The 15106-nt window shown below is 38.6% G+C and overlaps 1 protein-coding gene across 2 annotated transcripts; it reads left to right on the top strand.

Moving 5' to 3' along the window:
- Nucleotides 1-382: 382 nt before the first annotated feature.
- On the top strand, nt 383-14852 carry bace1 (beta-secretase 1). Of its 2 annotated transcripts, none has more exons than XM_083525844.1 (9): nt 383-1164; nt 5062-5150; nt 6541-6757; nt 7608-7745; nt 7853-7987; nt 8111-8212; nt 10936-11085; nt 11722-11893; nt 13557-14852. In XM_083525844.1, the coding sequence occupies exons 1-9, from the start codon at nt 889-891 to the stop codon at nt 13799-13801; spliced, it is 1524 nt and encodes a 507-aa protein (XP_083381970.1). In that variant the 5' UTR covers nt 383-888; the 3' UTR covers nt 13802-14852. The 2 variants fall into 2 exon arrangements, with proteins under 2 accessions (XP_083381970.1, XP_083381971.1); XM_083525845.1 differs by lacking the exon at nt 383-1164 and adding an exon at nt 3261-3454.
- The last annotated feature ends 254 nt before the right edge of the window (nt 14853-15106 follow it).

Here is a 15106-nt window from a genome sequence, read left to right as displayed (position 1 = left end):
ATCTCTCTCTCTCTCTCTCTCTCTCTCTCTCTCTCTCTCTCTCTCTCTCTCTCTCTCTCTCTCTCTCTCTCTCTCTCCACACACACACACACACACACACACACACACACACACACACACACACACACACACACACACACACACACACACACAAATATATATACTGTATATAATATGTGTAATCTATTAAGTTTAATGTAATAAACTAATGTTGATAATATGTTGATAATATTCTTTCTACATTTCTGTGTCAATTAACATCTACCTACAGTCAGCTAAACTTTCAGACACCTAAAACCCCCATTATTATCATCATTCTTTTTTTTTTTTTACTTCGCTTCAATCACATTGAAACTCCATTCCCCAGAATGCCCCTCGTGCAAGGGTCTCGCATCATTTCGGCTCGAGACGCATCCCCGTGCATCCGGATGCGGGTAAAGATGGAGGAGGCGGAGGGAACGAACAGAGAGATGCGGATTCTGTTAGTTAGGCGTTAAAATCAGGAGACAGGAGAAAGTCAAGGGCAAAAGATGATGGGAGTCTTTTCTGGGATTATAAATGCGTTTTGGTTAAACGTGGACTGAATTCATTTGGGGAAATTCATCTTCATGAAAAATCCGAATCCAGGCTTGTCAACGGAGCATCGGACAGTAACCTGTTATAGGCAATATTCTAAGTCAGAAGGGAAGAAAAGACAGGGGACAAAAAACGGCGATATGGACACGTCTTTGGACTGATGTTTACCTTTTGATCCACTAATATCGAATAATCCTGTCTTATTATTATTTTCCCCGATACTATGGTCGCTCTTTAAATCTGCACCACATGAACGTGCTACATTAATACCCGTAAAATCTTTAAAGGAAAAAAGAAAGAAAGAAAGAAAAGATGACATCGTCCTGGCACACTTGTCTCTTCCTGTCCTGTTGTATCGCCGCCGCGTTTGGAGCTGCAGAGCCCGGAGCGCCGCGCGCGAGCTCTGTGTTACTGCGCGTGCCCGTGCGCAAAGGCCCCGATCGCGCTCCCGCGTCAGGCGCAACCCCGCGCGCACGGACACCGCGAGCCGTCAGCGGCGTGAATTTTGTTGACATGGTGGACAACCTGCGGGGGAAATCAGGACAGGGCTACTACGTGGAGATGGCGGTGGGAACTCCGCCTCAAAAGGTGAGCGCTGGTCAGGCCTCAGAACATCTCTAATAACCTGTTATGGAAAGTATTACACATTGCAATTTGAATATCACCGAATACTTAATAAAATGCCACTCACCTATAACTATAATCCTATGTTATTAGTAATAACAAAGTCAAAGATTCATACACATACATGCATACATATTTACAGATATGCACTCATTCATTCATACAAACATATATTCCTTAATTCATACATTTATATATTCTTTCCTACATTCATTCATACATTTATACATTCGTTCATAAACTATATGGACAGAAGTATCGAAACTCCTGAATTACCCAGCCATATGTGGTTCAGTTTTTTGCTAAGTTGAAGGCACACAATTGTATAGGATGTCTTTGGATTCAGTAGCATGAGATTTTCCCTTCACTTGAACTAGACCAAAACCTGTTCCAGCATGAAGGTGCTCCTGTGCACAAAGCAAACTCCATGAAGATTTGATTTGCATTGGATAAAATGGAAAATCTCCTGCTATAGAGCTCTGACCTCAACCCTATTTAACACCTTTAGGATGAATTGGAAAGCTACCTTTACTAACACCCCTTGTGTCTGAATGAGCACAAATCTACGCAAGCACAGTCCAAAATCTAGTGAAACATCTTTCCAGAAAAGTGGAGCGAATTATAAGAGCAAATTGGAACTAAATGTGGAATGCGATGCTCAAAAACCACATACTATACTTATTAAAGACCAGGTGTCTTTAGACCTTTTGCCAATATAGTGTACATTCATACATACACTCATAACATACATAAATTCATTTAGACATTAATTCATACATATGTACTTTCACACATACATGTACATTCATTTCCTCATCTTTTGATTCCTATCAGTGATTACTAGCTCCAGAGTATATCCCAGGATCACTATGTGTGAGGCAGGAATACACCTCATTACGGGCCAGCAAGCACCTGCAAAGAGCAGTTTAGCCAGTGTAGCATTTGGCATGTTTTTGGGAGGAAACTGAAAGAAAAAAAATCAGGATAAAACCTCACACAGGCACAAAGACATGCACCACAGAAACCAATATCATGATTGAACCAGGGATTCCAGACTTTTAAGGTGGCTATTTAGATGTTACACACAATAATACTGCAACTTCAACATAATGCTGTAACTGCGAAGCGGATACTCTTTTGGTAAACAGTAAAACAGAATTTTGATGAAAATCGTATTTAATGAATAAGCAGTGGAATGAATGCGTTTCAGGTTGACTAAGCACACACAGTCTGGTCGAAGTACAAATTACACACAAGGACAGATGAAACTGTTTGTTTGATTGAAAAGGTTATTTCAGCTTCACCTTGTTTGGTATTTAAAGGAAACTCAGCATGAGGCCAGTAGAGCATTAAAAACCACAAAAGTAGGAATCGGATGCCTTTAGTTGAATATTTGCCAAATAGTTTACCATAATGGTGTCATTGGTATATATTAGATGTCTGTGCTCATAGAAGGAAATCATGACCAGTTGTCATTGATGCATTTCCTTATCATAAAAACAACCAAACATAAAACTTCTCCAGATAATGTACACCAGGATATCAGCAAGCCAAAGGTTTACTTTAGCAACGTGTGATTTTCAGTAAGAAAGAGCATAATTGCCCTTTTCTGCTGGTGCAGCTGTGGAATCGGGCACAGCTTGCCACCAGAGATGACTAACAAGCTATTAGTTGAAGACCACACCAGCACCAGCATAATCTGAACCCTTGATTCTGTACCAAGCACAGTGAAATAAGTCGAAACTGGCACAGTGTTCTAATGCAGTCTTTTATGGTTTTATTTAAAAACTGCTGGGGGAAACGCTGAAAACCAGTGAACATAAACAGGAAGAAGTTTTGAGGTTGGAGGGCTTGACTTCTATTCAGTTATGGAGTTGTACAGAAAGGAAAAGGCTGTGTGTGTGTGTGTTTGTGTGTGTGTGTGTGTGTGTGTGTGTGTGTGTGTGTGTGTGTGTTGGTGTCATGATGGCAGGATGCTGGCTGCTGGCACGAATTTAGCTGGAAAAAACAGGACAGGAAAACCTGAGCAAAGGACATATGACCAAAGAAGCCCTAGAAAAAAGGAGTCTGAAATGAGCAACACAGTCTCACGGCATTTCGTGATATAGTCACGAACTTTAATCTATTGATTCGTGATCATGGACACGAATTTTCCTCTTTTTTCGTGTTACTCAGCACGACTGCCTCCGTCAGGCTCCGTCTCCATAGCAACGGAGGCAGAGGATCATGGGTAATGCTGACAGAAATGCCAAAGGTAATCTTTTTCCCAATTTTTATCAGAGAATAATGCAGAAAATATACGGTTAGGTTAAAGGTTAGGGTTATACTGTAATAAATGTGTGTGTCTCTAATTAACGCAGTCTCCGTAATGAACCGGGAGAATGTATTTACTGTATTTTGACTGGAAGGAACCACTGACTATGGTTTATAATCGCGAGAAAGCTTACAGAATATAAAGCAATAAAACAGGGATAAAATCTCCTGCTTGAATGTTGAGTAATAGTGATTGAAGATTAAAAACGCACAAGAAAAAAAACCAATACAGCGTCTGTGGTATTCAGTGGCAAAACGGAAACTTCCTTTTGAAATACATAGAAAGTCGTCCTCAGTGACACGGAAAAAGAGGGAAATTCGTGTCTATGAAAACGAATCTAAAGATTACATTTCGTGACTATAATCACAAAATGCTGTAAGACATGAATTAATGATGACAGTGATAAGAAGTAATATTCCCAGTACATCTTCCTCAATAATCACAATAATCTGGCATATACTATAGTGCTGTTCGTTTTCTCACTCTAACTGAACTTTTTTTTTCTTTTTATGAAAACACAGCTTTTATTTGGGCAGTGTTCTATGTTACTTCTATAGTAACAAATTACACATGCACTTGTATTGCAGACACTCCGCATAAAATACGTAATTACCGACATGCTAAAATCTTGTTTTTAAGGAGAGGTTTAGTTAATAAAGACAGAAGATTTAACTTTAAGAATAACTAAAGATTTTTGTTGAGGGAATTACTGTTTATAGCTATTGTTAATAGTTATAACGTAAAGGGTCGCAGGGAACTAATCGGCTTTGCAGATTTACCATAACTTTAAAAGGATCAGAAGTGTAATTTTTTAGGAAAAAATAATTATTTATTAGCTATCAGTGGTGAATTGCTGCACTTCCTAGAGGTTACCAGTTATATATTCAGCTGTATTTGCGTTAACATAGTTCACTTTATTAGACTACATACATTATATTGATATGTATTAGACATTTGAGTTGCTTTTAGTCTTATTCACTTAAAGTGTTACAGTAGGATTTTTTTTTATAATTTTTATTTATATAAACAATTTTATTTTTATTAATATCTTTAGAATTCATTAGTGTTTTTTTTTTTTTTTTTTTATCCAAAATAATTGTTTACTCATTTGTCAGGAAAATGCAAAAAAAAAAAAAAAAAAGATTAATCAGCTAAATGAATGAGTCTTCAGTACATTGACATGAAACACTTCACTCTGATTCAAAAATTTCTTCTACTACTAGGACTGTGAGCATTGATTCCTGGCACCTCTCTCTCTCTCTCTCTCTCTCTCTCTCTCTCTCTCTCTCTCTCTCTCTCTCTCTCTCTCTCTCTCTCTCTCTCTTTCTTTCTCTCTCTTTCATTGTGCATCACATTTTGCCTAGTCAGTGAGTCTAGCAGTCAAACAGCCGGTCTCTGGTGGCATCAGGAAAAAATGAGGAAGATGATCAATAATACATCTGCTCTTGCTACAAGGAGCCTGCGTTTTTCCAAGGACACTCACAACACTATCTGGAAGTCACCCAAATACTGAATTCATTGAATGTGTTCATATGTCTGTGTTGCAGTTGAACATCCTGGTTGACACGGGGAGCAGTAATTTTGCAGTTGGAGCTGCAGCTCACCCGTTCCTCCATCGATACTACCATCGCACTCTGTAAGTATTTCCTGACAAGGCTGACCAGGGATCAGAATAGATCGACTAACTGTGTTTCAATACCTTGCTGACTTCCCTTTTGCATCGTGTCACCATCTTTAAGGTCGAATTAAGAACCCCTGAAGGGAAAGGGATTGAGTCAACTGCGCTTTCGGAAGTAGAATTTTCCCAGAAAGCAGTGTGGTCTAATTTGATGTCACTTTCAGAACATTACAATGATGTTATGTAAAGCTTTTAATAAGTGTAATCAACACCAATAAAATACTTCCTGTATTTAAATAAGAATATTATTCAAGTCTTTTGCAAACATTATAATTTTAATCCATTTTTTCATCCAATGTGGTGAAATTCAGAAAATTGTACATCACCCCTGTAGCAGGAAGTATTAAGGGCCTTGTTCAAGAGCAGTGAAACAGTGACAGCTTGGTGTTGTTGGGGCCTGAACCCCTGACCTTGTGATGAGTAACCCAGAGCTTTTAACCATTGCTATTGATTTGCATGTTGAAAAGTTTAAAAAGTTTGAAATCTTAATTAAACAAAAAAGCAGATATTTGTTGGTTTGCAAATCAATTCATTCATTAATAATTGATATACACTGGTCAGGGCTTAAACCACCCTTTTTCTAAAGTTTTTTGAGTTATGCCACTGTCAGATTTTTATATGCCTATTCTTCTTGGTTAGTTTCTTCTAAAATCAGCTTGCGGTCAAAGGTTTAACTGTTTTTAATAACACTTTCAAGTACTTATTTTGGACCACTCTAGTGTAATTAATACTTAATGTTATAGTCCTGTTGGTTGGAAGGTGAACCACCTTTCTGATTTTAGAGGACCTTAAAAGCCAGATCCTTAATCTCTGCTGATGCAAAGCATCACCAAAATGTTCTGCTTCCTTTACAGCGACTGTCTCTCTTTGTAAATTCAGCTTCTGAATTTGAGGTATAGTTCTCTTTAGCTCCTTCAGAATTTAGACCATTAGCCTTTTGCTAATTCTGGTGCTTTGCAGGATGTTCAGCTTGGGATATTGATTAATACTTTTCCTGAACTTTGTTCCGGACTTGTTTTTGATAGCGGCATCGTGCTGTTTGTTTAACTCTGGGACTTTTCACAAACAGGTATTATTTTATTTAGGGCATGTGGCACTTTATTTGTTACTCACTTATTACGTGCATTCTGATCGCCGCTAGTTTTACCAAAACTAATTCAGGGTCTTCAATAAAGTCTCATTCACTTCTAGGTTGTAACATTACAAAATGTCTATCCCTGTTTTATCAGTGATTGTGATTGCAGCGACTGTGTCACTAATTACCTACATTTTGAGAACTTCTAAATGGAAAAACTCAACACCAGTATACTTTTCTGAATCACTGTTGTTTTTGTTTGTTTGTTTATAGATCTGTGTCATACAAGGATCTGGGTCGAGGTGTGTACGTGCCGTACACACAAGGCCGCTGGGAAGGGGAGCTGGGCACAGATGTGGTGTCGGTCCCACATGGCCCCAATGTCACACTGAGAGCCAACATTGCTGCCATCACCCAGTCAGATCGCTTCTTTATCAATGGCTCTAACTGGGAGGGTATCCTGGGTCTGGCCTACGCTGAGATCGCCAGGGTCAGTACTCAGATATAAAAGTAATTTTGTTTTGGTAAAAATGTATAGATTTAAAGTACTACCAAAACGAATAAAAAAATAATCACATTTACAAAATGTTACATGATTCATAATGCTCCAGAACAGCCAGAAAAATCAAACAGCAATCATTCTGCATAAAAATGCATAATTGATGCATAGATTCTTTTTGTACTTGCTTTTATGTAAATGCATTTTTTTTGGGTGTCATTTTATTATTATTAACATATTAATTTTCATTAATAAAACATTGGTACTGAGCTTTAAATCTTCTTAAATTCTTAAATTATGTAAGCAAAAGATTTTCTTCTATCTTATAATATTTTTCATGTTTTATGTCTTCCTCACTCCTTTTCTTTCCTTTTCTTTCCTTTCCTTTTCTTTCCTTTCCTTTCCCTTCCTTTCCCTTCCCTTCCTTTCCCTTCCTTTCCCTTCCCTTCCTTTCCCTTCCTTTCCCTTCCTTTCCTTTTCTTTCCTTTCCTTTTCTTTCCTTTCCTTTCCTTTCCTTTCCTTTCCTTTCCTTTCCTTTCCTTTCCTTTCCTTTCCTTTCCCTTCCTTTCCCTTCCCTTCCTTTCCCTTCCTTTCCCTTCCCTTCCTTTCCCTTCCTTTCCCTTCCTTTCCTTTTCTTTCCTTTCCTTTTCTTTCCTTTCCTTTCCCTTCCTTTCCCTTCCTTTCCCTTCCCTTCCTTTCCCTTCCTTTCCCTTCCTTTCCCTTCCCTTCCCTTCCTTTCCCTTCCTTTCCTTTTCTTTCCTTTCCTTTTCTTTCCTTTCCTTTCCTTTCCTTTCCTTTCCTTTCCTTTCCTTTCCTTTCCGTTCCTTTCCTTTCCTTTCAGCCTGATGAGAATCTTGAGCCTTTCTTTGACTCCTTGGTGAGACAGACCAATGTTCCCAACCTCTTCTCGCTGCAGCTCTGTGGAGCAGGTTTCACTCAGAACTACAGCCTGGGCAGTGCCACAGTGGGAGGCAGTATGGTATAATGACATTCTTACTCATTTGTGAACAAATCTAATATCTATACTTTGCTGAATGTCTGCATATTAGTAGTATGTAGAAGATGTAATAACATGTTTTCATGCAGATCATTGGAGGGATTGACACATCGCTCTACGTGGGAGAGGTGTGGTACACTCCGATTCGGCGTGAATGGTATTACGAGGTCATCATTGTTCGCATCGAAGTCAATGGACAAGATCTCAACATGGACTGCAAAGAGGTATGAATGTGGCAAAGCTTTTAATGCATTTATGTTCATTTCTCAATATTTTCTCAAACACACAATGGAAGGCAATACAATTTCAAATTCCCCCTTCTGTCTCACTCTTTCTGCACCTGACAGTATAACTACGATAAGAGCATCGTCGACAGCGGCACCACAAACCTGCGCCTGCCACGCAAAGTGTTCCAGGCGGCTGTGAAGGCCATCGAAGCAGCTTCTTCAGTAAGTATCTTTTTTCTCTCCTTTTGCTCTTCAGCTTTTGCCTGTTTTTCCCCCCCTGTTGTCTGTGACAGAGAAAAATGAGATGTGCAATCATTTCCTGCAAGCTTAGCACTTTTAGTTCTTCTGCTCAGTCCCCAGGTAGAGCTGGTGACATTCTTTAATTCTTACATGATTCTTTTCTGGGCTTTATTCGTTCTGAAACTAAAAATGTAAAGTAGATCAATCTTTTTTTATTTTTTACCGTTAAATTGTGCTTTAATGCAATTTGGAAAAATCAGCACACGAAAGGTTATACACCTTATCATTTTTACCAGAGATTAAAAAATAGCATCAACCAGTCGACTAGTTTCCATAGTTGAAAGTGCTGTTTTTATGCTGTTTCATTTGTGTAGCAAATAATGCATCAAACCATAATTTAATTAACAGCCATATACAGGCTACTTATTGCATTTCCTGCTTTAATACATCAGTGTAATGATGGGACAATTCTACAAATGTAAAGAAATATGGAAAGTGTCAATTCTGAAACAGCATGGTGCAGTTTTTCCTCTTTCAACATATCTGTGAGCTGCCATATGTGAATGATCTGACAGTAAACTATCTGCCTGGGATTGGATAATGGGGTGATGTGCAACCTGCAGCTCGGAAATGCTGTTTCACACAGCTCTGTTAAAAGCAGAATTTCCTCTGTCACCCTGCATTTAGTTTGAAAAGACAACACAACAACACAGGATGAATACATACAGTTGCGGGTAGAGATTCATTTCATACTAAACAATCTGAAAGTGTTCATTGTCAAAAAATAAGTCCACAGGAAGTGATGTCACTGCCAGCAATATCAGATTTTTTCTTACTAATTTAAAAATAAAACCTGTTATGGCTTCTATAAAACATTTCACAAAAAAAGGAAGCAAACGAATAAAAATATTTGATTCGTTCCTGATATTGACCCTGTTTAGATCTATTCCAAAGTCAATTCTTCTGCTGGATACAATGATAGTTCCTCATAATTCCTATAAATGTTTAAACACCATTTCTTGAGAGATCGTGGTAATGAAAATACTAGACAGATGCACAGACAGAAAGGACAAGAATTGGCTTCATTCTAAAATATTTTCTCAAATCTACTCAATTTAGATTTCCTGACCATCTAGTGTGAGTCGTCTCTGCATCCCTTTTAGACCCCCCCTTCAAATTATGTAATTTTTCCTGCAGTATGGACCAACTCCAAACAGAAATGTTTTCTATCTATCAACTCTATTGTGTCCTACAAGTCTGTCCCATCTTATATATATCTGGAATGTGGCATATTCATTTAATGGAAAAGGGTCAATTGAAGAGCGAAGTGATGAAGCACATAATTCTAGATATTTTACCCTAACAGTTCTTTCCATTTATCCCAACTAACAAGTGTTTCATGTCTGAATGCTCCTCGTGTCTTATAATTGAAGCCAGTGTGATATACATGTATGTTGCACATAAAATCAGTCTGTACATTTCATAATTTTTTTAATTATGTAAAAAATAAATGCATCTTGCCCCAAAAAGCCTAATAAATACAGTATCTTTTATATGTTTGCATATCCATGCTATTTAATACATGTAATATATTAAAGGAGTACTTTTTTCAATGGTTTAATTCTGGTCTACAAGAAGACAGCTAGAACACTGCAACATAAAAAAAACTCACTGTGATTTATGGCGTTGCTTTCAGAGTTACGGTCCGCCTATTTGGATAAGTTCCAGCATGCAGTACACCCTTTTTTAGGATTTGCCTTTTTAAAAGCAAGTGTTCAATTACAAGAGCCTTAAAAAAAATATAATGACAGTATGAGATGCTCTGCAAATCTGTGATGTTTAGGGACACTCCAGTGCATCACCCTCTTTAAACATATAGTAAAAAAAATATATTTTTTGTAATACTGTAGTTGTAAGACAAGGATCTGCCTGAGGGCCATCAAGAATTAGTAGGCCAACCATTTCACATAAGTTTGGTGATAAGTGAAATCCCAATGTAGAATTATTATTTATTTATTATCCAAAAATATTTATTTTATATTTTTTATCAAATATCTTAACTTCTTGTACAATTCACTTGAACTCAACTTTGGAATTACAAGCTTTTTTTTTTCTTGTGCTTATATTAAGACAAATAATGTTTTTGGAGGCTAATTTCCTGTCCTCTTTAAATAGTCCTTGTTTCAGATTTGTTTCAAGGAGTATTTTGCAGTTCACTTCTTTACTATCCATACTTTGTTGCAGGTTCATCACTTGCACTGAGTGGAGATTTTGCTGACACTGAAATTTACATTAAGTATGTGTGCGCCATCTAGTGGCACACACACGTAATGTCAATAATAAATGTTCAATGTCAGGGTAAATAATTTTGGGAATTGCGAATCCTTTTTGCTATCTATATGCATTGTAATGTTTTTATATCTGATGCAAAAGAGTCAAGTTGCCAAGAAAGAACATAAAGGCTTTGTCTCTTTTTTATCTTTTTAAAGATCACATTAAGGTTTATTTGATTACACAAAATTAACGTCTTATTGCGTCTTATTGCTCCTGGTCAAATTTCCAACCTCCATCCTGTTGAAGGCAATAGAAGAAACCCAGTCCAAAACTGTGAACTCATTCGGTGTCATTTGCTATGATTTTCAGTCATTTCTAGTCAGTGATTTTGCCCTATATGTCTAATCCCCAATTCTCTTTCTGATACACAGACTGAGCAGTTTCCTTCAGGTTTCTGGTTGGGTGAGCAGTTAGTCTGTTGGCAGGCAGGAACCACACCCTGGCACATCTTTCCTGTTATATCCCTTTACTTGATGAGCGAAAACCGCAACCAGTCTTTTCGCATTTCCATTCTTCCCCAGGTATGTGTTTTTTATGCTGTTGTGGTTTTCAAATATGTTCACATGTTACATCTGTTACATTTGCGTTTATATGAGTGTGTGTTCATGTGTCGAAAGGTTTTACAAGGTGGTGGACGAAATACAAAGTATACAAAGCATGTACTTGAGTTAAAGTTGAGATACACTAGGTAAAATTCTATTCCAGGTGCTTTCTTTAAACTTTCACTTGAGTAAAAGTGAAAAATGATTGGTCTTCAAATGTACTTAAGTACCCAAAATACTGAGAATAATTAATTATGAATGTCGAGTAAAAAGTAAGATATTTGACTTGAAATTGAAATGTAGTGAAGTTAAAGTAAAAGTAGACATAGTAAATGTATATACATTACAGAAGAAAAAGAGATCTCCAATAAGTAGTTACGCTTTTGAACATATTGCACATAGGTAATATTGCACGTTATTGTACATTTATTTCATAAGAAACAAGACCTTGTTATTGTTATTATTGCACAGTAAAAACACAATAACAGTGTATATTTTGGTGACTGGTTCACTGGGAGCAGCTCTGATTGTAAAGTCTAATGGCAGCAGGGAGAAAAGACCTTCTGTATGGCTGTAAGGAGCTGTTTAGAGATAACACTGGTTCCTACTCTGCAGCAATATCTCCGGCCCGTAGAGGATGTGGCCTCAGCGCAAGAGGACTGCTACAAGTTTGCTGTGTCACAGTCGAGCACGGGCACCGTCATGGGTGCCGTCATCATGGAAGGATTCTATGTCATATTTGACCGCGAACGTAAACGCATAGGCTTTGCCGTCAGCACATGTCACGGTGAGACACAAGAAGTATTATGTTTATATTTTTTTATGTTTGATGCTATGCAATTGTTTTTTATTTGCTTTTACGTTAAATAATGTAAAGGTGTAAGAGGATTATCATTATAATTAAAATCAGTGCGGCTATAAAATGATCAGTAACACCCTGAAACTGAGCTACAGTCCAGTGGCCAGGGTCAAACAGAGGTTTTCCAAGACGGGTTCCACTCAGAACAAATGGATGAGAGCTGCAGCATTGCTTTAGAGGTTGCAGAAGCGGAGAGTTCGCATGGCCGTAGTCCCAGAAGTCCTCTTCTGAAGCTGGTTAACAAGAAAGCCTGCAAACAGTTTGCTGTTGACAACCTGTCCAAGAGCATGAATTGCTGGAACCATGTCCTGTGGTCTGATGAGACTAAGATGAACATGTTTGGCTCAGATGGTCTGCAGCATGTCTGGTGACGCCCTGGTGAGGAGAACCAAGAAAAATATGTCAAATATGTTTTATTGTCATTTGTACTATACACAGTTGTACACGGTACACAGTAAAAACGAGACAACGTTCCTCCGGAACCCTGGTGCTACACTAAACAACATAGAGCTACAAAACAACACAAAGCTACATAAGTGCAACCGAGTGTCTTGTCTACAGTCAAGCATGGTGGTGGTGGCTTCATTGAAGGAAAAATGGATTCTCTTTCAGGAACTCGAGCTGCGTCGGAACGCTTTGGGAACGCGACTACGTTGTCCATTTTCTGAGTAATGAATCTCATCAGTTAAAATTGAAGACAGTCTGTCACCGGCGGGGTGAAATCACGCCCAGGGAGTATAAAGCGCACCTGGAGAGAAGACTGCTTCAGCTTCTGTTTTGTTCATGTCACAAGTGCTCTGTGTGAAATTTAATGCTTGTTTGGGAGTGGAGCATGCTGCAGGGACCCTTCAGGGGTCCTTTAACCCTGCCACAAAATGTGCTTTAGGGCACAGTCAGCTCCACCGAGCTCCCTCCTTCGGTTCTGCCCGGCATCGTTGCGGACCAGGAGGTCTTGTTTTCAGATCCGCATTTGGGCACTGCCCCGGCTCTGGACACACCACAGGTCAGTCTCGAGAGACTGATACCCTTAAGAGAGAACCTGGCAGCCTGGAGGGCTTTTTACGTACCCCTTCTCACAGGAAGTTCCTGAGTTTTGCTTTTGGAGTCAAAGCATTCCAATATCTGGTTTTTCCATTCTGCCCTGCCCTGTAACCCCGCACCTTCACAAAGTGTGTCGATGCGGCTCTGGCTCCCCTGAGACTTCAGGGCATCCGTATCCTCAATTATATTGATGATTGGTTGATATTAGCTCAATCAGAGCAGTTAGCGGTCCGGTATCAAGATGTCTCTGGGGAGAGTAGGTGATTTACAGGCAATCTCTGTGGCCCCCTCTTTCCTGGAGTTTACTCCAGGCATGACCAGTGCCAGTGGCAATATTGATGGTTTTTATAGTCGTAGCGTCATAATTATGGTATCAGGAGGTGGATTGATTCAGGTAGGACACCACTGATGGCTTATGTGTAAAATGCATGGGCCACCACTGATCACAATATTAATGCTCTCATGCTTGTTCCATCTCTTTAAGCTATTTATGAAGAAATGAATGTATCAATTGCTTTAATGACAAAAACTAATCTTGTATCCGACTTAGTTCATGATGAGTTCCGCACTGCATCGGTGGAAGGTCCCTTCCACGGAGTTGAGCTGGAGGACTGTGGCTACAACGTGCCCCAGACAGACGAGTCCACGCTTATGACCATTGCCTACGTCATGGCGGCAATCTGCGCACTCTTCATGCTCCCCCTTTGCCTTATGGTGTGTCAGTGGCGCTTTGCCCGCTGCCTGCACCCACCAGGCTCTGGTGACTTTGCAGATGACTTAAATCTACTGAAATAAGCCATAGCTTTAGCATCTCAAAACACAAGCAGGTCACCGCTGGGACTATATGTGGTGTTTGAAAAGAGAAGGAGATCAGGAATAATGTGTACTGTACATAGGCAAAATGCATCTATATGGCATGTGATTGGACTGTTGTGATATAGGGGGTCCCATCTTATTTAGCCTTTTAAGTATGGACCGGCGTACTGAGGCATCCTAAGTGTATAATCTCTACGACAAGTGTGTGTGCGATCGTGAGCATGTGTGTTTGTGTGTGTGTGTGTGTGTGTGTGTGTGTGTGTGTGTGTGTGTGTGTGTGTGTGTGTGTGTGTGTCTATGTGCTTTTACGATGTCATAACCTTTACTAAAATCTCAAACCTTGAGGTAATTTCTGATTATTTGTATTTATAATAAAATGCCAGCCGTTGAATAAGAACTCACACATTTACTAACTTCCCAGAGGACCTGTTATTATTATGAAGAAATAATAAAAGCTTGCAAAGATGAACATTTATTTTAGAGGCCAGTTTATGGAAGTAGTTCATTTATGTAACAAGCTCTTTGTATTTGCTATTTTTTCATTGATTGTGAAGCTGAATAGTAGTTTTGTGCTGGCTTAATGTGTGGCATATATGGTGGAAAACATAGGTGTGCGCACACACACTAATCCGGTGTATTTTTCATGCTCACATATACACACTCATACAAAAGTATAGACTGACACATAACCAGCCTTTCAAAAGCATATAATCCCTGTATGAAGGTGTGTGAGATACATGCAGAGTTTGAAATTGCCTATGCAGTAAAATAGTTATATATTATGTAATTTGTATGTTATATACATAATATATATGATATATATGTGTCAAGCTAGCTGCATTCCACTCAATACAAATCAGTTATTTTACAGAGACATTTTTTAACGTTCTTTATTTTGGGGTATTTTTATTTTATGAATTATTCTGGACTATGCTAAAATACTACAGTGGAATTCAAATAGTTTTTCTGCCTTTTTTTTTTTTCATACTAAGCACTATTCAACCTGTACTGAATACAAATTTAAACCTCATTTTTCTGTGCTTCCTGGTCTGAAATTTCTCATATTATTTCTTGAGGCAGATGGTGCAAATCCCAAATGAAAAGTTATTTCTCAGTAGTGCAAATTATTTCTTATCTTCTTCAGAACCAATGATTGCTGGATACTGTAATATTTAATATCTAATTACCACCTGCCTAATATTGTGTTGGTCCTTCTTCTTTTGCTGCCTAAACAGTCCGGACCCGTCGAGCATTAACAGCATTAACTTCTTCAGCAATTTGAGC

The sequence above is a fragment of the Silurus aristotelis genome, assembly GCF_946808225.1.
Source record: "Silurus aristotelis genome assembly, chromosome: 22".
Taxonomy (NCBI): domain Eukaryota; kingdom Metazoa; phylum Chordata; class Actinopteri; order Siluriformes; family Siluridae; genus Silurus; species Silurus aristotelis.
This window is presented reverse-complemented; position numbering and strand designations above follow the sequence as displayed.

What these genes read in the sequence shown, in the direction of transcription:
- bace1 (XM_083525844.1), top strand. Translation starts at nt 889, where the DNA reads ATGACATCGTCCTGGCACACTTGTCTCTTCCTGTCCTGTTGTATCGCC. An exon ending in CGATACTACCATCGCACTCT is followed by an intron (nt 5,151 to 6,540) that starts GTAAGTATTTCC and finishes GTTTGTTTATAG; the next exon opens with ATCTGTGTCATACAAGGATC. An exon ending in CCTACGCTGAGATCGCCAGG is followed by an intron (nt 6,758 to 7,607) that starts GTCAGTACTCAG and finishes CTTTCCTTTCAG; the next exon opens with CCTGATGAGAATCTTGAGCC.